The sequence below is a fragment of the Triplophysa rosa genome, linkage group LG23 (assembly GCF_024868665.1).
Source record: "Triplophysa rosa linkage group LG23, Trosa_1v2, whole genome shotgun sequence".
NCBI classification, from domain to species: Eukaryota; Metazoa; Chordata; class Actinopteri; order Cypriniformes; family Nemacheilidae; genus Triplophysa; species Triplophysa rosa.
In genome coordinates this window covers 19,171,637-19,196,093 of record NC_079912.1, presented here as the reverse complement: position 1 = coordinate 19,196,093, position 24,457 = coordinate 19,171,637, and the positions used below count along the sequence as shown (strand labels likewise).

At 38.2% G+C, this 24,457-nt stretch overlaps 1 protein-coding gene across 5 annotated transcripts in view; it reads left to right on the top strand.

The window, feature by feature from the left end:
• The window catches only part of agap3 (ArfGAP with GTPase domain, ankyrin repeat and PH domain 3), a 154,174-nt gene that overhangs the window by 68,027 nt on the left and 61,690 nt on the right, over positions 1 to 24,457 (top strand). For all 5 annotated transcript variants that reach the window (XM_057322807.1, XM_057322809.1, XM_057322808.1 and 2 more), the window contains 6 exons: positions 2,771 to 2,829; positions 6,242 to 6,329; positions 12,547 to 12,632; positions 14,001 to 14,142; positions 14,901 to 15,035; positions 17,955 to 18,082. In XM_057322807.1, the coding sequence (XP_057178790.1) occupies positions 2,771 to 2,829; positions 6,242 to 6,329; positions 12,547 to 12,632; positions 14,001 to 14,142; positions 14,901 to 15,035; positions 17,955 to 18,082 (638 nt within the window). The remainder of the gene's footprint in view (positions 1 to 2,770; positions 2,830 to 6,241; positions 6,330 to 12,546; positions 12,633 to 14,000; positions 14,143 to 14,900; positions 15,036 to 17,954; positions 18,083 to 24,457) is intronic.

Genomic DNA, 24,457 nt, shown 5'->3' with positions numbered 1-24,457 from the left:
GAGCTCATTTTTACCGAATGCAAAAGCCGTTTACTTTCGGTTTTAAGGTAAGAAACGACGTTCAAACGTCACGAACAGGCAATTTGGTTTAATCATTTGTACATATAATGTCATGTATGTTATTAAAAGACATATTTATAGTTAATTTGTCAAAATGATTTGCTGCATCCAGGTTACCGTGTGTTATTAGTTTTGAGCGGTTGTTATCTGGGAATAAAGAACCTGTAAATGTTGCGACTGGCCAATCAGAATCAAGCATTCCAACGAGCCGTGTAATAATACAGAATAGTATACTATAGAAATTAGACTATAATACATAGTATAATCACTTTAATATTCAAAACAATTTCCAGTGGACAAAGAATTCTTAAAATGAGTTTTAAAAACTCATACTGAACAAATGATTGAACGGACTGTGTGTCAGCCTTGTCACGTCCGATATGACATCCACCCTGACTGCGGTCTATAACCAAATACTACTGTCGGGTCTTCACGATCAATCTCTGCTGTCTGTCATATCTGACGCGAGTACTCCAGCTCTCTGCCGCTCTTCTTTACTCTGCACTTCTGAAACTGAGTTTGTGTCTCCAGGCCCTGAAATTGCATTCAAGGCGATTTATAAATGCCCAGTTCTCCCATGCGATTCAAATGGCCTTCTGAAAACTCTGACTCAGTTTCTTGTACTTTATAACAGCGAAGTACCCGCCTGACAGCTGGAAAACGGCTTTGTGCGCAGTTCAGCCTTTAGAATGAAAAGCATCAGATTGAAATTCTGAAGCACAACATCAGACTGATGGTTATTCACCGCAGTGGGGTTTGTTTAGCCATTCTGGTCTTGTCAAAATGCTGCACCATTTACTCAGTACCTGTCTGTCCGCTCACATGTTAAGTCAAATTATTTTGACCGTTTTCTGTGACTTGTGTGAACGATGCCCCTTTGGAAAAACCGTAAACGGGGTGTGGTTGTCTTGTTTAGATGTGTTTGTCTGGGCGCGAGTTCTCTTTTTCTCAGATCTGTGTGTGAAAGCGGTGATCGAACGCTGAACGGGTAAACACGGCAGGAAGATTCTTATCCGAGTCAATTCAGCGGTTTGTTAAGTTGGGGGAGACGTCGAGCTTCAAGTTGAAATGAAGGACATCCTCCGGATTTGCTGAATGTTTTTGCCATTTCGCAGAAAGTTGATAGAAACTCTTACGGTACCCTTCAGTGTGTGCATTTTTCTCTCCTGCATCGTCTGAACATTTCATTTTTTCTTCTTTCCTAAGCTTTGAGCGGTCATTTTAATTTGACTTGACAAGAGCAGCGAAGTGAGAAATGGTCCCAACAATAGCATGCATAGATCTCTGTACTGCATCAAACAAGGACGCCCATGTGTCCACTGCGATGATGTAATCTCTGCACAAAAGATTGTGTGTTTGTTTGTATGTGGCACTGAACAGGGCAGGGATCTTCTAAACCAATGAGCTTCAGTTCATGCACTAAACATGTTTATTACCATTACGGCTCACGTATTCCACTTTTGTATGTTAGGAAGCGCCATACTTTGGTTGTTTTATTAAAGGAACAGTTCACTCAAAAATGAAAATGATGTCATCATTTACTCACCCTCGAGTTGTTCCAAATCTGGATACATTTTTTTTGTTCTGACGAACACAGAAAAAGATATTTGGAAGAATGCTTATAACGTAACAGTTCTTGGCCACCATTGACTACCACAGTTGGAAAAAATGCTTTATAAATGTCTTTGTTCTGTTAAACCCAAAAGAAGATATTTGGAAGAATGTAGGAAAGCAATCAGTTTTTGGGCACTTTTGTCATTTTTCCTGCTATGGTAGTCAGTGGTGGCTGAAAACTGTTTGGTTGCAAGCATTCTTCCGATTATCTTTCTCTGTGTTCAGCAAAACAAGGAGATGTATACAGATTTGTAACAAGTCGATCGAGGGTGAGTAAGTGATGACAGAATTTTTTGTTTAGGTGAACTGTTCATTTCACCTGTTCAACTGTTCATTACTGGACATCGAGTATCTTCTTACATTTGTTATTTTTCTTTCGTGAGATTGAAAGCGGTTTCATTTAAGGCAGATTGGAACTTTAGTGCCAAGATAAAATGGGTGATTACTGGATTAGGGACAATTGGAAACAGGCTTTCTGGACAAACACTCCCAGAGACAACAAATGTCTGTTACCCATGAGTCTGTAATCAGCTGTAACGTTGGCGTTTGTACATATTGGACATATAAACCCCGAGTCGTCAACTTTGAGATGACTTTAGACATATTGCTTTCCTGTAGGTCAGTGGTCCGAGCATGGCGCTAGCAACGCCAAGGTCATGGGTTCCATCCCAGGGATTGCAATACTCAAATACAAATGTGTAGTATCATGCAAGGTAAGTCGCTTTGGATAAAAGCGTCTGCCAAATGCATAAATGTAAATAACGTGCTTCTTAAAGAAAACAGAAAAAATCTCAAGCAGGCACCTAAATCATATCTATAGTTACCGGAACATCAGAAATATAGTTTTGGGGAAAGGCTCTTTTGACTATGACCAGAAAGAAACCATTTAGCAACCACATGGCAACCCACCTAGTATCGCTTCAGACTTTTGTGCTGGCAAACACTTCTTCAAAAAGCATGTTTTGTTTATTCTTGATGAATTAATAATAACTCGTCGATATAAAGGATTAAGGGATTGCGCTGTGTGTCTGTGCAATTCATCAAGCGAAATAAATAATGTACTTGTTTACTCAAAGCGCTGTCTGTTGTTTTTCAGACTCCTTCGTCAACAGTCAGGAATGGACATTGAGTCGATCAGTACCAGAGCTCAAAGTGGTGAGTGTTTTCAACTCTTTAACCTTCATTTCATCTGTTTTGATGTCATTGTGTTGAAGATTTACTCAGAATTCCACAAGGGGCTGTCTAGACATGAATGTATTCGGTGACATGAGCTACTGTGTCTCACTTTCGGCAAGACATGTTTGTTTTTTAAGCTGACGTTTCTCCCAGAATAGTCATATTAGTTCAATTAAAACATGTATTTCTGTACTATAAAATAAGCATACATCTCAGCTTTTCTAGTATTACTGTTCTCAATCCAATTTCATGATTAAAATGATCCTGTTAAAACACCACTTCATTGTAACGGCTTGTCATGAGGCAACACGATGAAACCATGTGCTCATGAATTATTTTACATTCTGAATGTTTCTCAAACTTTATTATAAAGGTCCATTTTCACCTTGATGACAGTGCACATCATCCTTTGATAAACTCAAGCATGGTTTACTTCAGCATCTCTCTAATGTTGTTGTTGTGACCTTCATCTGACTTTGCTCAGTTGGAGTCGTTGGAGATCCCGGATGGAGATCTTCTTAATTCTTGTTTAGATGTCAGTTCAGGTGATAGCAGGTTTGATGTTTGTGGGAGAGTATAGATTGTCTTCCATTTCCAGGAGTTGAGCAATATTCTGTCCTCTTAAAGGTTGATTGGTTCACACAGGAATCCTGAATAGAGTATTATCAGAATCGATATTGGACAGAATTATTCAGGCCAACATCAGCATCGATCTCTTATGCATGGTTGCCACTATGTTGATTTTACTGGTAATAAATCCCTACTGAAAAAAATCATCACAAAAATTCTAATTCTACAACCCATTAGCTTTTCCATTAAAACCATTACAAAATTCCTTTTTGTAGTGTGTTTTGGGCACTATTATACCCTGCTGAAAAAAACAATAGAACCCCAACAGAATCCATTACAGAAATTCTAACGGTTTACAATAAAATACCATTATGAACCATTAGCTTTTTCCATTAAAACCATTACAAAATGCCTTTTTGTAGTGGGTTTTGGGCATTATTCCAGTAGGATTTAACATCCCACCAATAGAATCCATCACATACCAGTAGAACCATTACAGTTTCCATTTAAACCAATACAAATCCCCTTAAAACCAATAAAACCATTATAACTTCTTTAATGGTTTCTATTGATTTTTTCAGCAGGGAAACCATTAACGAAGTTGTAATGGTTTTAATGGTTTTAAAGGGATTTTAATTGGTTTTAATGGAAACTGTAATTGTGTCTACTGGTATGTGATGAATTCTATCGGTGGGATCCCTGCTGAAAAAAAAACGTAGAAACCTAATAGAAACCAACACAGAAATTCTAATGGTTTGCATTAGAATACCCTTACAACCCAATAGCTTTTTCCATTAAAACCATTACAAAATTCCTTTTAAACCATTATAATTTCTTTAATGGTTTCTATTGATTTTTTCAGCAGGGAATTCCCTGCTGGAAAAAAACAATAGAATCCATTAAAGAAATTATAATGGTTTTAATGGGTTTAAAGATTAGAATTTCTGTGATGGTTTCTATTGGGTTTCTATGTTTTGTTTTCAGAAGGAATGTGTTACCGCAGCATCAGATTATCTGTTCGTCAAATTAGCAAACGCGTTTAATAAGCAAACAGCAGAGGAAGGTGTAGGACTTTGTTAATGACTGGTGGAGCTTCGTGCAGGAGCTTTGTCGGTTTGGGTTCTGTGGAAGCGAGGCCAAAAATTCTGTATTGGTGCAAACCCAATTCCACGTCCAAATGTGTGAATGTTTTGCCTCCAATTTTCCAGCATTATGTTAGGAAAGCTGTCCATCCACAGCTGGTAGGATTTCTCATCTCGCCGTGTGCAAACAGACGCCGTGTCAAGGACTGACAGGCGGAACAGCGTTGCGTCAGGTGCAAGGAAACTCCTGAAGGCTGAGGGGTGCTTTGATAAGAGAGGATATCTCTTCTGATAGGGAATCCTGGATGCAGACGGGAGGTTCTCCATCTGTTGGTGTTAAATGATTTATAGAAGTGATTTTTCTCTTTCAGACCTATAGGGAATCATTTTTTAGACAAGTTTTATAGAGGTGGACCACTTTGTGTTTTTATTCTTGAGAAGATGGTGCTAGGATTAGTCAGTCATTAGTACTGGGTCATGGGCTTTATTTCTAAGTACCCATGAACCGGAATTTGCAAGCGTGTTTACTTCCGTATTCTTACGCATTTCCGAGTGAACCTGAATTTCGAATGAGAAAAAAATTGTGGGCGTGGCTTGTATTTTCCCAGCGATTTGACTGGATGTATAAAAACAGCCGTTGCATTTTGAAATGGAACTGGGAGCAGACTGAGTTAACGGATGCTCCGCCCAAGCCGTCTTACTTGCGTCATTGAAGATGGATAGTCACTATAGGGCGGAAGTTCATTTTCAGATTTTAACTAAAGGTTATGAGGGCACATGAATTTTAAAAAGAGAATGGCCCACATTGGTAAGCTATTTACAATAAACGCTGCAGTATTTCAAGAAAAATAGGAATTGTTATTTTTTATTTCACTGGGACTTTAAGGGGTCGGTTATGGTTAGAGGTTGAAATTCAATAAGGATTTATCAAGTCTGCTTCTGTGATATTTAAGGGTTTGACTTTTGTTCTGGAGTTATCATAATATTAGTCGAGAGTTTTGGCACCAACATTGCAGTCTTGGACTCTTTTTGCTGCTGTGCCTTTAAGAGTTTTATATGCAAATGAACTCTTATGATATATTAAGCTCTTTGAGATGAATATCAATGACCCACCGACTTCTGAATATTATATTTCATAATATATGCCCCCTTTAGGTTTTTTAACATTCTGATATTAATCTGCTTTTTGGCTTCCGGAGGGTCCAAAAGTGAAGCTGTCCGCAGTATAAAAGCTCATTTGTTTTCTCTGGAGGGGAATAGAAAGAAATAAAGAACTAAAACAAATGGTCCTCGTTTCTTTCTTGTCTAAAGTTGAACAGAGCTGTAAAACTGGGCTAAGTCAATCCCTTCAGGAGTGCAAACAATGTTTTATGTATTCTCTGTCATTTCATTTTAATGAATCCCACAATGTGGAATCTGAGCTGAACATATGTGCAACAGATCGGAGCGGATTCTTTTCTTCACAGTTTGCGTAACCATCGCGAGTCTCTCCAAGTGCAAAATTACCTCATTTTTACAGCGTACGTGACGTCTTGGAAAATCACACAGGTGTTGTACCTGAGAAATTCTCTTTCCACAGACCTGATATTTGTTTTGTTTCTGGCTCATCGTTTCAAATGTGTGTTTTAGATCTCATTTATCTCTATATTGTGCTCAAGTATGGTTAAGATTTACTGCTGTTTTAGATTTGTACACAAACATGTTAATTTCTGCTGACTCGTGTCCGTTTCTGCACGCAGGGCATCGTGGGAAACCTGTCCAGCGGGAAGTCGGCATTAGTTCACCGGTATCTGACAGGAACATATGTCCAGGAGGAGTCGCCTGAAGGTGAGTGAAGCGGCGGGGTGTTTATCAGGGCCAGTCACCCAACAAGACCTCCTGTTGTCCGCGAATTTGTGTCATCTCTTATGATCATCTGTGCGCTTTTGGATATTTATTTATTTCCGTGTAAACAAATGATGTTGGCAGTGAAAATGTGCCGTGTCGTGGATTCAGGTCGACACGGAAGTCAAAAGTTTAGATACAAGCAAGGTAGTGTCCTGTGTATTTTACTATTAAAGGGGTCATATGACAGGGCTGAAACGAATATTATGGTTTGTTTTAGATGTAATGCAATGTGTATACATGATGTAAGGTATTTTCCACACACCGTGCATGTTTGTATCTCCTCTTTGCTCCGCCTCTCTGAAACGCACAGATTTTATTACAAAGCTGATGGCTCTGAAAAGCGAGGTGTGCTATGATTGGCCAGTTAACCAGTGCGCAGTGATTGGTCGATTGGACGGAAATGTAACGCCTCTTACCATATTATTCAGTAGATGTTAAAGCTCCAGTGAAATCAAAATAAAGTTACTATAGTTACTACAGTAAAACATCATTCGTTTTCCAAACGGCTTTAAATGTGACCCTGGACAACAAAACCAGTCTTAAGTAGCAAGAGAACATTCTTAGTAATCGGCAAAAATACATGGTATGGGTAAAAATTAACGATTTTTCTTTTTGTCAAAAATCATTAGGATATTAAGTAAAGATCATGTTCCATGAAGATATTTTGTAAATTTCCTACTGTATATGTATAAAAACTTTATTTTTGTGAGTGGATGGCCTGCCACAGTGCCTCAGATTAACAACTTCAAAGGCGATTTTCTCAATGTTTAGATTGTTTTGCACCCTCAGATTCCAGCTTTGTAAATAGTTGTTGTTCCGCCAGATATTGTCCTATCCTAACAAACCATATATCAATAGAAAGCTTATTTCTTCAGCTTTCAGATGATGTAAAAATCTCAATTTCGAAAAATTGACCCTTAAGACTGGTTTTGTCGTCCAGGGTCACAAATGATATAGCAGCAGATCAGAAGTTAACGCATGAACGCGCGCGCGCACACTTCCTTAACTCTGGCTATGTGATCTCATGAAATTTCGAATGAAACCTTTACATTTTCCATTTTCTCTGTCATGCAGCTCAAGGTGTATGTGATGTTTATTTGCCGTTGAGCCGTTATGCCTTCTATGATCATTGACTGTTCGTAGCGCTCGTTCTAAGCAATGCATCACACACGGTTGAACCCACAGATGATTACACCACCACACTTAGTCCGGTTCAGAGACACGATAGCACAGAGTTGATCGGTTGCGCGGTCATAACAAAACAAAACGTATCTGACCCATTTCAAGTATGTTAAGGCTCTATGGAAGAGATCAGACATCGCAGCCACTCACCAACGTAAATAATAAGCTTCAAATGACACATCAAATCACTGATCTTCCAATTCTGTTCAATAGACTTTTGCTGACTGTGCCGCAGCCGTGAACAAAACGCTACTGGTTGTTTTAAAAGAGGGCGGGGCCACTCGATATGTCTCGCGCTCTCTGCATTTTTTTAGTTGAAATTATCAAATTATGCAGCACGTTCCAAGGCGTTTTCCTGGGACTTTAAGCTAGCATTCACGACATATTCTTCAATTTGTTAAAATGCACAAAACATTTGCTTCAAGTCTCGTAAATGTGTTAAACGGGTGAATTAAAAATACATAGGGATGTTATTTTTCCGTATGAATATGGATTTCCGTATTTTCCGACCTATCGAAATGGCCATGAAAAATTTAATGTCAGGAAATAATAACAATGGTTGAATTACTACGCGTTTATAAGTCATGTTGCAATGAAGGGTCTAATAAATATGGCAATGTACAAAAACGACAAAATCTTGCGTTTTCCACGGCACGAGTTAGCGGCACCATCTAGTGGTTGTTTGTGGACCTCTCACGAGCTCACGGTGTTCTTTTTTAATGTGTTCGAATTATTCCTGAAATGAGTTATTGCTGATATAAATAAAATAAACAGTCCTGTAAAGTACTGAAGATGTGCTGTTTTTTAATCATATGTAATATCAGCACAAGACTGCTCATCATATTTGTGTAAACATTATTTATGGGACTATTAAACATTTACCTGATAAAACTAATATTGATAATCAGTATCAGGTAATTATAATGGTTTGTATATTGTGTGGCAAAATATGAAATGTTTGTTTCAGGACAACAGGATTAAAGTATTTACAATATTGTTTGTAAGACAAACGAGAAAATAATATGTATCATTGTGTGGAGGGCGGGGCTAATATGGGTGTGGGGGCGTGGTCATGGGTCTGGTCTATGTTCCTTCTTTTTTGTTCTTGGCCAATCACATGCCTGAATACAATTTTAAGCAATATTTTCTGTGGTAACCAGTAGCACGTCACACATTCGCTCAATGCATTTGAACTTTTTTTTTGAATCCGGAACATTCCTTTAATAAAGTGCTTTTACAAGTTGACAGAAAGTTGAGTGTTCTGGCCCAGTGGGCTTTGTTGAATGCCTGTGTGCACATTGAGTAAAACGAGGCTCTTGAACCTGCTGTGACATGTTTTAAATGAGGCCTTCACACTTGAGTTATTAAGTCAAATCCTCTGTTTTCTTCTAGGGAATGTATCGTAGCACTACGCTTATGTCCTATAGCTGAGAACAATGAAAATCAATGAATCACTGCTTTGTTAAATTGATGTTAACACACCTGTACCTGAATAGCAAAGAGTAACAAGGCAGAAATAGATGGATTTTAAAAAGAACTTATCTTTCTCTGTGTTACACAAAGTGTCTTTAACGTGAGATGCCACGCACCGCAGCATCTTTTCTTATTGCTTAAATTGATTTATCGTTCATATTTTTAGGAAATTAAAATCATTGTGATCATGTGTAAAGTACACTGTTTGGCTGTTTTGCATATATTTGGAGACATAAAATTGCACATAAATTGGATTAAACGTGTGATTGATGCAGTTGTGCTTCATACTACGCAAAGCATTAAGACTTTATTAAGCAACGCTTGAAAATTACCCTCATTTCTCCTTCCAAATTTGTTATCTGTCATCTGCCTGCACTGCCAACGCTCTGCATTTCCACGCCGACGCTCCGCCTCTCCGATAGCTCAGGTGTTGCCATGGCAACAAGAGGGTCAGGCAGCCTGGCCTCCCGCCACCGGACCGTGTCATCAATCCCGGCCGTTTACTTTTGAGTGACGGGAGGGAGATTAAATGTTTACGGCCTCGTGCCTCCAGCTGCACCTATGAAATCTAAATTAGACTAAGAATCGTAACGACGGCTCCTTGAAGACAAACCCAGAATTTCGAAAGAACCAGCGTGATGTGTGCTGTCGACAGCGAGACTGTGTTGCTGATTGTAATTTTCTTTTCAGCGGCGCAGCCTCGGCAGCAGAAAAATCCTGAATCCATCACTTTTGGAAAGGGTATCGTGAGAGGGGATTTGCTGCGGTCCTGTTATGACATCTCGCGACACGTCTGCCTGGCAGGATGCTAGAATAACTTGCCCTTAAAATCCTCAGCGAATGTGCTGGAAAAGCAATTATTTTCAATTAAACACAACAAGCGGCTGGTGAAGTGACGTTTTTGTTGTGTGTTTTCACCTGTAATTTCAGGCTTTGCTTTTATTATTGCTCATAATTAAAGTGAGTGATTCGAATGAAAACCAAATCGGGCATCTTTGGTGTTTAAGTTAGTATTTGCGCTTCAGACGTGATACATGTGGGTTCATCGGGAGTGTTCGGTTGTGTTTCATTTAAATCTCAGATCTAAAATTGCTTAGGCGACGTAAAAATAGAAACAAATGAGACAATTGTGTTCACACATGAAGAGTCTGGAGGTGTAAAATGAATGTAGATTGTAGAGGTAAAATAATTTGAATTTGTGTATATGTGACCCTGGACAACAAAACCAGTCTTATGGGTCAATTTTTCGAAATTGAGATTTTTACATAATCTGAAAGCTGAATAAATAAGCTTTCTATAGATATATGAGTTGTTAGAATAGGACAATATCTGGCTGAGATACAACCGTTTAAAACTCAGGAATCTGAGAGCGCAAAAAAATCAAAATATTGAGAAAATTGCCTTTGAAGTTGTTAATCAGGGGCACTGTGGCAGACCATCCACTCACAAAAATAAAGTTTTTATATATTTAAGGTAGGAAATTTACAAAATATCTTCATGGAACATGATCTTTACTTAATATCCTAATGATTTTTGGCATAAAAGAAAAATCGATAATTTTGACCCACACAATGTATTTTTGTCTTTTACTAAAAATGTTCCCGTGCTACTTAAGACTGGTTTTGTGATCCAGGGTCACATATTTCATTAGAAATGTTTGAGTTCAGATTGACATCTTCAATAATATTGACTTTTCATTGCAGACTTGACAAACACTGTTATATTTAATAGATTTTCCACGTTAAATGTATAAAAAAAACGTAAAAGGACAGAAAAAGACCTTTAATGTACAAGAAAAATGGTGGGAACTGTTATTTTAGTTTATTTCAAGCACCCCAGCTGCCAGAAAATATCAGTTTTTTAACAAGATTTCTTCGTTTTTACAGTTTATTTTTGAAATACGTTAAAAAAATGTAAAACGACTGAAAAAGACAACAAATTTACAAGAAAAACAAGGAAAACAATTTAGATTGATTTAACCGTTTCTCCAGCTTACTGAAAATGACTGTTTTAAGCTTACTGTTTTGTATACCGATTTTTTTTAACAGTAAATCTGAGCTCAGTTTGACACATTGTTGACATCTCTTCTGTAACTCTAATGGAGACATTTGTGAGATTTCTGATTCTTTTTTTTCTCAGGAGAAATATCTGAGATGCAGAACTTTCTATTTAAATCTCATTGATGTCTAGAAGAAATAATCGAGACATTAAAGCGGTCTCATCTGTGATTTTTCTTTCTTATGGGTTCGGCACACAGCGTTTGGAGATTCAGAATATAACTAACATTGCTTCTCAGTATTGGGGTATGGTAGACAATGAAATATATGTTCTTGGCATAATGGCTGTAGTTAATATCTCAGTTATTGGATGGAAATTCCAGGTGGGATTATGTTCTGTTCTGTTCCTGCGGAGCTGCTATTAATAACATCCCTCACCCCTCCATGCGGCTCTGCTTTAATACACTTGTTCTTCATTCTTAACTCCAATTGACTCCGGGGTCACTGAACTTGAAAGTAAGGATTTTCTGTGGCATGAGCCACAGGCGTCTCAAGTCACGCACGACGCTGGAGGATTTTGGTTCTATAAATTATTTTATGTGGTATAAATGGTGTGACTTTAGATTAGGGCTGTCAACGTTAACGCATGCGATTCATTTTTTTCAAATTACCGCGTGAGAAAATATTTAACGCAATTAACGCAGCATCCGTTTGTTTTGACATCCTTTGTCTAGCGTCACATTATGTAATCACGCTCTTATTCGTGTACAGGCTTTTAAACCACTTAAGCGCGATTTGAAACAGTTGCTTTGAGGCGTTCAATGAAGATAGACCGCTTCTAAACTGTGGGACGCGGCAAAACGCAACGCGAGGTCCAGTCTGGTGTGTACAGTCACGGGCTGAAGGCTGCGTCGGTGAATCTCTGTCAGACAGCGCATCCGTGTTAAGTTCTCTTTCGTGCTTGAATGGATAAAACCACACAAGATTATGTCAGAAAGCCCGTTTTGTCTAGCATTTTCTTAAGCACAGACTTCAAAGTGTAAAATAAAATCTTAAATGAATGCAAAGAGTTGTGAAAATGGGAGTGCGGTGACGGTCAGATCTGCGAACTGAGACAGCTCTTAAAGGGGCCGCGCTCTTAAACGTGCTGCTGTGACTCCTGTCACTAATGTTAATCAAAGAACAAAATAAAAGAAGAAATCAATGTGATTTTGTAGCTTTAATGAGAATTCTTCTGCATTTAATTTATATTTTAGCATTAAAGACTGTAAAGTGTTCTTCAATTTCTGTATATTTCCTACATGAGCTCTCAATTATACTGTTGAATGGCTATAATTCATGTTAAAATAATCAATTTAATAGAGACATCAGTTACAATACTAATATCAAAATGTTAGCTTTCATAAAATGATCAATATCAATTTGAAGATTAAATGTCGCTAAATGAACGTCAGAGGGGAAGATGATGTAAAACGGTATCATTAATGTTATTGTTGTTCTTGCAGGAGGACGGTTTAAAAAGGAGATCGTGGTGGACGGACAGAGTTATCTTCTGCTGATCAGAGATGAAGGTGGACCACCAGAACTACAGGTACCCGGCATCTCCTTTTCTTCCTTTGGAAGAAGTAAATAATGGAGAACTGTCCCTTTAAATTTACACATGTAGTCTGGACATAAACAAACAGCCTACTCTCTGTACGTTTATTATGTCCTTCAGGGTTGCAATCCCCATTCGACACGGTCAGCGTCAGAATGCCGTGCGTTTGCGAAGGGCTGTACTTGCCCTCCGGGACGTTTCACGGTGGCCCTGTTTTCAGGTTTTGTTGCGGCTCCGTGTAATTATAGCGTGATGGTTCTGGCGGCAGTGGAGTGAGCGGGGACGAGCGCTCGCTTCCTGTGTTGTGGGAAGGGAGATTCTGAGTGAAAGTTTTCTGGCAGCGTAGCTCCTGGTGGAATAGCGGCGATAATTATTCTCCGTTCGTCTGTGTTCCGTTTTGCTGGTTTTATGGTAATGAGTAATTGATTAGAATACAAATTACGACAAAGAGAGTTGGTAGTACAGCCCTTAACATTTCAAGCAGACGTCAATGAGCATGTGTCTCAGGGCTGTGAAATGCTCAGTTACTGGACAATAAATATACAGTATTTGTGATAGGAGTTTGTCTTCTGCGGCTGTGAGGGACCATTATGAATAACACGTAATAAAACCTATAATAAAACCAAAATGAAAGTTTTTTGTCTTTTAGATTAGTATGAATTAGTAGTGTGCTAGTGTATTTTAAAACATTGACAAAATTCACATTTAGACATTTTAGGCATTTAAAATGTACAGTCTCTCAACAGAGTTATTAGTTTTATTTTTAATCATATTTTAAATTAGCTTGTATTTTTAGGTTTTTATTTTATATTTAGTTAAATTTGTAACAATCTTTTGTCATTATATTATTTGTGTTTTATGTTGCTATATAAGATTATTTTTGTTATTGTTGTTGTTGTTGTTTATTATTATAAATCTTATTAATAAATATAATTATCATTTATTATATATAATGATGTATTTCTTATTTATAATTTTAATAATTATTATTTAAATTATTTTTACTGCCTTAAACTCATTTCAGTTTCTTTCTGAGGCAGCATGTCATCAATTTTTCGTTTAGTTTGTTATTTCAATATATTTAAGCCAATATTTGATTTGATTTTAATAAACGAACATTTTCAAAGTTTTAATTTTAAATAGAATAAATATCCTGTAAGATATTAATATAAATGAAAAACAATATAAATTGATATATTATAACCAAACACAGACCGCAAGTTAACTTCGGGCCATCGTGTGCGTCCAAAAAAATCTATAAAATCAAATAAAAATGAATATAAATAAATGATAAAAGAAAATGATATAAAAGAAAATAAATCAATAAGATGTTATTGAAGATATCATGTTTGCTTGTTTCAGTTTGCTGCCTGGGTGGACGCTGTGGTGTTTGTCTTCAGTTTGGAGGATGAGATCAGCTTCCAGACGGTTTATAACTACTTCCTGCGTCTTTCCAGCTACAGGAACGCGGCGGAGGTTCCCATGGTGCTGGTGGGGACGCAGGGTGAGTCATAACACCACAGATGAAGTGTACTCTTTATTAACACAGCTCTGTATTTCCTGCACGTCATCTCATTGGAAAGGTGATAAAATGTGCTTTGTCATACCGAAGAAACTCATTAAGGCAGGAAGCTGGAAGAATTAAGCTTGTTTAAAAAGGAAACGCTCTTTCTTTAAGTATTCACAAGACCTTGTATGCCAATTACACTTTGATGGGGAAAAAAGCAAGAGATCGTTAAAAACTTTAAACAGTTTTTAATGCATTTTTCGAGCAATGTTAAGGTCAACAAATTAAAAGGAAAAAATAAAGTTATGTTTTGCATTGAAGCTGTCATCTGTAACTTTTCGTTTAAAATAAACAAAAAAATTGTCCAATAGAACAAATACATAAACCTCAGACCCCTCGTTCACAACGGTAAGATTATAATAATGATTTATAATTTGAGCCATCAGGTACAACTGTGTATTAAATGTCAGTTTGTGTCATTTGACTTCAACCCACATAAAGATGTGTAAAGTCACCTGCAGTTTTATGTTTTTAAACAGAGATGGCGATAGAGAAGAATGAAATGAAAAAATGTGACCTTTTTGCGTTTTTGTGGCACTTTATGACCATTTACAATACAAAGATATGCTAAATTATATCAACATTAAATGGGTTGAAACTCAGATTCCCAGGAAGATTAAAGGCAGATTTCTGTGGTTTCATTTCCACACGTTTTGGTTTTGTTTCACACATTACGCTGTTGTCTTTCTCTCAAGACGCCATCAGTGCCGCAAACCCCAGAGTGATCGATGATGCCCGGGCTCGAAAACTGTCCAACGACCTGAAGCGCTCCACGTACTACGAGACCTGCTCCACCTACGGCCTTAATGTAGAGAGAGTCTTTCAAGACGGTGAGCCTTCATGTGTGAAGTGTGTCCTGAAGCATGTTTAAAGGGACAGTTCACCCAAAACTCTGTATATGACGCTTTCCTCTGTGAAACACAACAGAAGATATTTTGAGAAATGTCTCAGTGGTTTTGTCTCCACACAATGGAAGTCCAATGTTGTTTGGTTATCAACATTCTTCAAAATATCTTCTTTTGTGTTCTGCAGAAGAAAATTACAATTTTCCAGAGAGCTAAATTGTTATACATGATGTTTTCATAAATAATTGAAACCACAGTTACATCACTCACCTTTAAAGAGTTGAATGCTAATAATGCATGAAATTATCTCTCATAATCTCTTATATCTTATGAGTTTAATAATAGCCTACAGGTTTAAAAACGAGGAGCTACATTTTATTATGTGATGTATTGAATAACAATTATTGTGGTGACAAATGTTTGAGTGAAAGCAAAATAAACTTTAAAGGTAAGATTTTCTGAATACAATTATAATGCAATATGAATACCTTTCTTATTTATTACACTGTGTGTGTATAGGCTTCGCCTATTTGTTCTAAAACTTTCTTTTGTATCTCTGTCTTTTGTAGCAGTGCCTAACAACCCTGCTAAATAAAAACAACAGAACCCTGCTTAAAACACAAGAAATGTTAAAGAATTGAATGGTTATAATGGAAATTGTATTGGTTTTAATGGAAACTATATAATGGTGTCTACTGGTATTTGATGGATTCTATTTGTGGGAGAAAGCATCACAGAAATTCTAATGGTTTCCATTCAAAAAACCTTACAACCCAATAGCTTTTTCCATTACAAAATTTGTGTTTTGGGCATTATTCCAGTAGGATTTAATATCCCACTAATAGAATCCATCACATACCAGTAGAACCATTACAGTTTCCATTTAAACCAATACAAATCCCTTTAAAACCAATAAAACCATTATAATTTCTTTAATGCCCTGCTGAAAAAAACAATAGAACCCCAACAGAAACCATTACAGAAATTCTAATGGTTTACAATAAAATGCCATTATGAACCATTAGCTTTTTCCATTAAAACCATTACAAAATGCCTTTTTGTAGTGTGTTTTGGGCATTATTCCAGTAGGATTTAACATCCCACCAATAGAATCCATCACATACCAGTAGAACCATCACAGTTTCCATTTAAACCAATACAAATCCCTTTAAAACCAATAAAACCATTATAACGTCTTTAATGGTTTCTATTGATTTTTTCAGCAGGGTGGTTTCTATTGATTTTTTCAGCAGGGTAGAAACCATTAAAGAAGTTATAATGGTTTTAATGGGTTTAAAGGGATTTGTATTGGTTTAAATGGAAACTGTAATGGTTCTACTGGTATGTGATGGATTCTATTAGTGGGATGTTAAATCCTACTGGAATAATGCCCAAAACACAGTACAAAAAGGCATTTTGTTATGGTTTTAATGGAAAAAGCTAATGGTTCATAATGGTATTTTATTGTAAACCATTAGAATTTCTGTAATGGTTTCTATTGGGGTTCTATTGTTTTTTTCAGCAGGGCTATTGGATTAAGTTCCAACACACTACAAAAAAGAGTTTCGTAATGGTTTTAATGGAAGAAGCTAACGATTCGAAACTATTAGAATTCTGTGATGGTTCCTATTGTTTTTTTTTCAGCAGGGAAAGAATTATGTGCATTTTCATTTGTTTTGTTTTGGTGTCAATGTTCTTGTTGAAGCAGCTTTGAACAATCCCAATAAACAGTGGGGATATCAGTAGCCCTCCAGGTTCACTCGTACGCTTCTCTTCCGCCCACTTCCTCAGCGTGCTTGAACGTATTGGCGAATAAGCTCCAGAAATCAGCCCACACATCTCTTTTGTGTCTCTCTCGCTGCCTGCTAGAGGTGGAGTGGGTTTACAGCAGCTAGAAATACGGCACCTAGATTTCTTTATAGCACTCAGAAATACATGATGTAAGCTGCTGCGCTATACGTCCGTCGTGAGATTGACCCTGTGCATGCAGGGGCTGCGGTCATTATAGTCTGGTTATTGTGCGGTACCGTCGCTCTCCAATACAATGGTTGTGGGAATAGATTCCTCTCAGAACTGCTTTTATTGCCGGGGGCGGTGAGGGTTGCTTTTTTCTCCTGTGTGTAATTGTCTCCTCGGGCTCCATTTGAAATAATTAAAAGGCAGAAATGCGTTCGTTGTCTGGAGACGGTGAGCTCTCTGAAAATCTCATACAGACATCGACATCATCTGTTTCGTGAACCAGAACGGTCTGTTTTATGGCACTCGCCTTTTTCTTTCCGTCTGTAGCGTGAAAGTCGGCATTTTATTGCCTCTTGCTCTTTATTTTTCCAAACGCAGAAAGTGTTGAGTCACAGTTGAAATGACTTTGGATTCATGCAATCTGCATTTACTCAATGATCCAGTTTTTTAAATGAGTAGCTGCTCACCCAAATATGCAAATTCTCTTGTGTCATCCCAGATTTATATCGCTTCCTTTCTTTAGTCAAATGCAAAAAATGATTTTATATAAAAATGCTTTGCCATGATGCTTTTATGGGATCCAAAACGGCGAAGCTCCAAAAACACATCCATCCATCATTAAAGTCTTCATATGCGAGAGAAAACGTTTATTATTTGTAGGTTATTTAGCGACTGATGTCGTGTATTATCGAAAACATTCCGATCAGTTTAAATATGACGGCCTGTATGTAACTCAGAATCTCGTTGGTTTTTGTATGACTCAAACCAATGAACCAAGTAGATTGAAAGATATCGACGTGCCACCATATTTGAACTTCATGAGCATTATGGGTTTGTTGGTTTGGTGTGGTTAGTCTTAAGTTTGAAAGTAAAAAGCGTGAAGGTTTTGTGATGACACAACATGCATGCTTTACATAGTCTCAATACTTGTGCGTGTGATTTCAGTTGCTCAAAAGGTTGTGGCCCTGAGGAAAAAACAGCAGCTCTCGATTGGTCCTTGCAAATCTTTGCCCAATTCCCCCAGCCACTCATCTGTGCCGGCCGCGTCCATCCCCTCTGTCCACATCAATCAGGTGAGTCAAGGCCAAGGGTCACCTCCAGCTCACATCTGTTTGGGATCTGAACCTGCAACATTTGTGTGGAAAGGTGTTTTGTGTCAGAATAATATTGTAACGTAAATAATATCAATAATGTAGCTAATTGGCGAATATACCGATTCTTACCCATAACTTTAGGCAAACGCTCAAGTGTGGTCAGTGCAGAAGTTCAGCAGATAATCACTTGAGTCTGAACTCTTCACTGATTTCAATGAGTCTGTAACAAATGTCTCCGTCTGCAATCATACTGATAATAGTGTGTTTACTGCATCTCCTGCTCTCCTCTCTTTTCTCTCTCCTCTCTTTTCTCTCTCCTCTCTTTTCTCTCTTTTCTCTCTCCTCTCTTTTCTTTTTCATATTTCTTTTCTGCTTGCATCTCTGTCTGTCTGTCTCTCTCTCTCTCCATCCCGCCCTCTTTCTCTCACTCTCTCTCCCCATCTGTCTGTCTGTCTGTCTCTCCCTCCCTCTTTCTCTCACTCTCTCTCTCCATCTGTCTGTCTGTCTGTCTCTCTCTCCCTCCTTCCCTCTTTCTCTCACTCTCTCTCCCCCTTTCTCTCTCTCTCTCTCCCCATCTGTCTGTCTCTCTCTCTCCCTCCCTCTTTCTCTCACTCTCTCTCTCCATCTGTCTGTCTGTCTGTCTCTCTCTCCCTCCTTCCCTCTTTCTCTCACTCTCTCTCCCCATCTGTCTGTCTGTCTCTCTCCCTCCCTCTTTCTCTCACTCTCTCTCCCCATCTGTCTGTCTCTCTCTCTCCCTCCCTCTTTCTCTCACTCGCCATCTGTCTGTCTGTCGCTCTCCCTCCCTCTTTCTCTCACTCTCTCTCCCCATCTGTCTGTCTCTCTCCCTCCTTCCCTCTTTCTCTCACTCTCTCCATCTGTCTGTCTGTCTCTCTCCCTCCCTCTTTCTCTCACTCTCTCTCCCCATCTGGCATTAAAAGACAATCATAGGGGAGGTTAGTCTGGGCTGTTGTGATGACAACCAGACGGTGGAGATTATGAAATTTGTCTAAGTGTGTTAATTGGCTGATTAGAGGCACGCTGGATTTGCAGGTGCTGATTGATGGGAGCGACGGGGTTTTTTCCACGCTCAGGATACTCAGGGATTTGGGAGGGGGGGTGCCTGCTCAGTGGGCAAGCCGGTTACACCGGAATTGATCTTAATTAGATCTGAGAGACCTGCCACAGCAGAATGGTCACAGCGATTAAAATGAAAAACAGGAGAAATTACTGATCAAATTAATCATAATGTCAGCCTACAGCTGTAGGTCTGCTGTAATTTGCCACTCCACTGGCTTACATCAGCTCTGAGCCACACGCGCACACATCACACACACACGCGCGCTGGTCTGTGGCAAAGAGAGGGAGGGAAGCAGGGCATACCGTCCACACATGTACATAGGCACATATATACAGACATACACATGCACACTGTGAGATAATCGTAAAATTTTAAGAATTCATTTTAAGTGGCAGAAATTAAAATAAAATAAAATGCAACTGGCTATGTAAAAATGTCCAAGCAGAAGCTATAACCGGTGAAACAATCAGTGGTCTGAACAAATGAGCAAGTAGTAAGCAGCTGGAACATCTTCCTTTCAGACAAATCATCATCATAGCTGTCATCATTTCAGTCACCATCAGGATCTTTCATAATCATTTCATCTCGACTATTACTCGAACGTCACGTTCATGTCAATGTGGCATTTAAAAAATGTGCACTTTTTAACATATTTAATGAATTTGTAGGCTCATTGTTTTTCACAGCCCTAATATTCAAACTTATAGAAACAAAAAGATATAGAGATGCCTTCATCGGACATATAGTCAGCTACAAATATGACTTGACCCCCAAAAAATTCTAACAAAAGGTTTCTCAGTGGTTTACAGTAGTATCAGATGTACTTAAAAACATACTAAAAGTTTACCAAAATTTGACTCCAAGAAAGGCCCCATTTTCAAAATGGTGGCCGTCAGATCCTTAAAATTACCATTACTCCTTTGTATTCCTCCTAGACCAGGAATACTGGTGCCTGATACATGTTTTGGCCATGTAATATTCTCATTGGCATATTTGCATGATAGATAAGTGATTACAAGTACAACTATATATTAAAGCAATTGGTTACAAGCATATTTATGCGAAAAATAAGTACAATTTCCCTTAAGTAATTGCATATTTCTCCTTTCTCAAATCATTTTGCCTAGTGTTGGTGGTTTCTGTGGTTCATAACCATTCTTTTGATTCCAATAAAGAATAAATTCATTAGAACTGTGTGGTACTGTAAAATTAGTCAAAACAGGGCTGCCACGTGAAGGCTCAGTTCCGCTAACCCCTTTTATTTTTTTGTTTTATTTCTTCATATATTTTTTATAATGCTTTTTTTTGCCTTTTATTTTTTATATATTTTTTAATACTATTCTTATTTATACATAACTTTTTCTATTTTCTTCAGTTGTTTCCTCTTATTCTGGTTTATTTTTTATACTTTTTTGAACTGTACCTTCACTAGATGTACCATTAGTCGTCACACTCTTCCTCCCATAGAGGTTGATTATAGTGATTCTCACAATTCCCAACTTGACATGGTCCACAAGCAGGCATGCATGGTAGTCCATATGCCCTGCAACTGCACCGTTGTGTTCGGCAGGCAGTTGTGCATCTGTCCACCAGCAAATGGTGCCTAATGATGCCTTCCATCAGTGTGCCTATTGCACCAAGTAGGTTCATAAAAGTATGAAAGCCTCCAAGCATTAAGACTATGCTTTTAAGGGGACTATACTCTGTGGTGCATCCATGATCATCTCTGCTGCTTTCCAATGATTGACCTGTACTCTGGAGACAAAACGTGTATTTTGTCCACCTTGGATTTTGTTTGTGACCTGGCTATCAAACACAATGCTCCACCCGTTATTACGTTTGATCAGCCACTGTACTGGAAAGCAGCAGAGATGATCATGGATGCACCACAGAGTAGTCCCCTTAAAAGCATAGTCTTAATGCTTGGAGGTTTTCATACTTTTATGAACCTACTTGGTGCAATAGGCACACTGATGGAAGGAACAGGACTCAGGAACATTATGGAAGTTGTCTATGGATCAAATGCCGTCCAGCACATGATGACTGGAAAGTCAGTGCAAAGAGCTTTTCGTGGACATTTGCTGGTGGACAGATGTCTCAATCACCTGGTTGTGTACGTCATCGCCTCTTTGTACACTTGCATTGTTTATTCCATCAGCTCCCTTCTGATGAACCTCAACCACATCAGAGCCATCTCTTAAGTTTTTACAGCAAATAGGGCAAGTTTCTTGGTTTACAACAACATGACTCATGGTCAAAATTGCATTTGGAGTGTACTTTTTCCTCAAGCTAATTCAACAGTGTCATCCTCTATTAACAAACTTACATTGTTGGCCTTTTTCATGTGTTAGAAATCTGGGTGGGGGGGTGGGAGGTTTAAGTAGTCAAGGATGAATTTTGTTTGAGCAAAATGGTATACACTGTGCTGCCAACAACATTTCAACGAGGCAAGCAATATCAAATGTCAGTGTTCTCTTCCACCATCTTCTGAATTGCTGAAAATTGTGAATTTAGTTTTGTTGGGTTTAGTATAATGCCACCTTTATACTAACAACATCTATAGAGGATGCATTACATATGTATTATTACCTTATTCAAATTTAAATGAGTGACCATTTTAGAGGGTTCATACACAGGCCTCTGTTCGGGCCAATTCAGAGTTGTTTATGATCAAAGTTATACAACTCCAATTTAAGTTACTTTTGGGTGCAATAACTTTTACATTGAATGTCAAGTCTGTGTTTAAGCAAAAAATGTGTCCAAAAACACATACTAAGTAGGAGTTACATGACATAGGCTAAATCGTTTACATCTCTGGTTCACCCCAAACAAAGACAAAACCTTACAGTAATCTCACAAAATCATGTATTCCATAAGTTTGTAATCATGTCAGTGCAATTTAGACAAGTCCAATGGATTCATAGACCCAGACAACATAGGGTTAGACACCAAGATTACTTGGCTAGGTCAAATAATGAAGGAGTTAGGATATTTTAAGGGCTACCTGCCCATCTTGGACGCCATCTTGAAAATTATACATTTCTAGTGGTCAAACTTTGGTAAACTTTTAGTATGTTATTAAGGACACCTAATACTACAAAAAACAGCTGAGAAACCTTTTGTTAGAATTTTTTAGGGTTAGGTGGTTTTTTTCATATGTGCAGCCGCCTAATACGTGCCTGGCCTGAAGTTAACTTCCAGTCTGTGTCTGCTTGTAATATAACAATTTATTTTATATTCAATTTATATTCATTTATATTAATATTTTATTGTATATTAATTGTATTAAATTAAATTAAAACTATTCAACAGTTACTGATTATTTGTGGAGGTCTAGTTTGGGCCACATAACGTTTGACAGAGAGACTGACTGAGGCAAATCTGTTGTCGGACTTTGGTCTGTCACAGGGGTCGGGAACCTTTTTAACCAAGGAGCCATTTTTCTAGTTTTGGTTAATTCATTTTTGCAAAAAAGCCATTGCAGAAACTACTATTTTATATTTATATATTTATTACTATTATATATATATATATATATATATATACTGTATATATATTTCAATGACATCAATACTTGATTTATGATTTATGTCCACAGACCACAGTCTCACTTATGGTCCCTGTGGGGATCAATTGTTCTTTTCCATCGATAAGATAACATGTCCATAGACAACTCAAAAACAGTGAAACAAACGAAACAGTGCATACATCTGGGGCTCCAAAAAAAATATTTCCATTACTTATAAACAACTTAATGGTTTAAATTAGGCCTCCATTCAATTAAACTTCATTATATCTAATATATAACCATCTTAAAAAGTGCACGTTCCTACTAATACTCACAAAATACTGCATATGTGTCTTCTGACTTTGCCTTAGGAATGTTGGACTTCTTGAAATGCTGCAGACCGATCGGCGAATGTCTGACATCAGAGAACCGCGAGAACGTTTCGAAAGCTTGCGGAGCTCTGCTCTCGTGGCACTTTGATGTCATACGGCGATCCGTCTGCGCAACCTGCGCTCTGGTAGCTTGGATCTGGGCTGCGGGCTCAATAGGTTACAAACGTCGATTGCTGTTGATTAGTGTTGTGTTGGTTGCGCATAGCACTGCATGCGTGAATTGGCAATCAAATGACGGTGAAGGGTAAGACACCTGGCGAGCCACGTGGTTTTTGAAAAGAGCAACGTGGTCCCGACCACTGGTCTATCAGGGATAAGGAAAGGGGTCAAAGTTCAACAAAACACCTGCTGGTAAATGGCATAACTGTACCATGCTGCTGTAAAAAAAATTGCTTGCCATTAAAAGTAGCTTAACAACATGTGAAATGCTATGATATCATTATTAGATGATTTGCCAGTGACAAAATGTTTGGTTATTTATTTATTTCTTGGACGACACAAAATGACACAATTTTATTCCTGTTTTTTGACACCACAAATCAGGATTCACTAAAGTTCTTAGGACACAGTATGAGTAAATCCGTATTCTCTATAAGGTATTAAAGTAAATTGAAATTTTCCAAGACACCAGGGATATCAAATGAAGTTCAAAATTTGTGAAGTTCAAATTCAATATTTTCATTTTCTCATACAGAAGAATAAATATCTGAATTGTATGGCCCCATTCTCTTACTTTATAACGACAATTATTTTGTTTGTGTCTACTTGTACCATTATTATCCGAAGGAGGAACATGCAAGGGAAATAAAGCCTGAAAGCTAAATAATTCCTCAACTTCTGAGCAATAACATTTGACTTGATCGTTCCCTTACACCAATCCCCATTTTGACCTCTCCCTCTCCTTAACTCGTTCGCCCTTGTTCTCTTTTTTTCTTTTGCTCAAGCCCTCCAGTCACCTGCACCCCAAGTCACCCCATCTTTTACCCCCACTTTCCTTCAGCTTCTCTCTCGGCCCGTCTCTCTGAGACACACCCCTCCTGATGTACTGATGTGTGCCACAGGAGACTCAGGCCCAGGAGTGCTGCAATTATGAAGGCATCCTCTACTCCCGCCTTTCCTCACTGCTCCTTTCTCTCTCTCTCTGTCTGTCTCTCTGTCCATTCTCCACCATTCCCCAGCAATCAGCCATCATTACAGCGCGCTTCTGAAACCCCATCCCTGCCAAGGTCAGGCACCCTTCCAACACACATATGCTCAGACGCACAGACACGCACACGCTGCTGTCTCCAGTCCATAAAGTGATCCACTTTTCAACAGACCTGCCCTTGAATTTCTCCCTTATCATTATTTGATATATCATCACTTATTTGATCTTT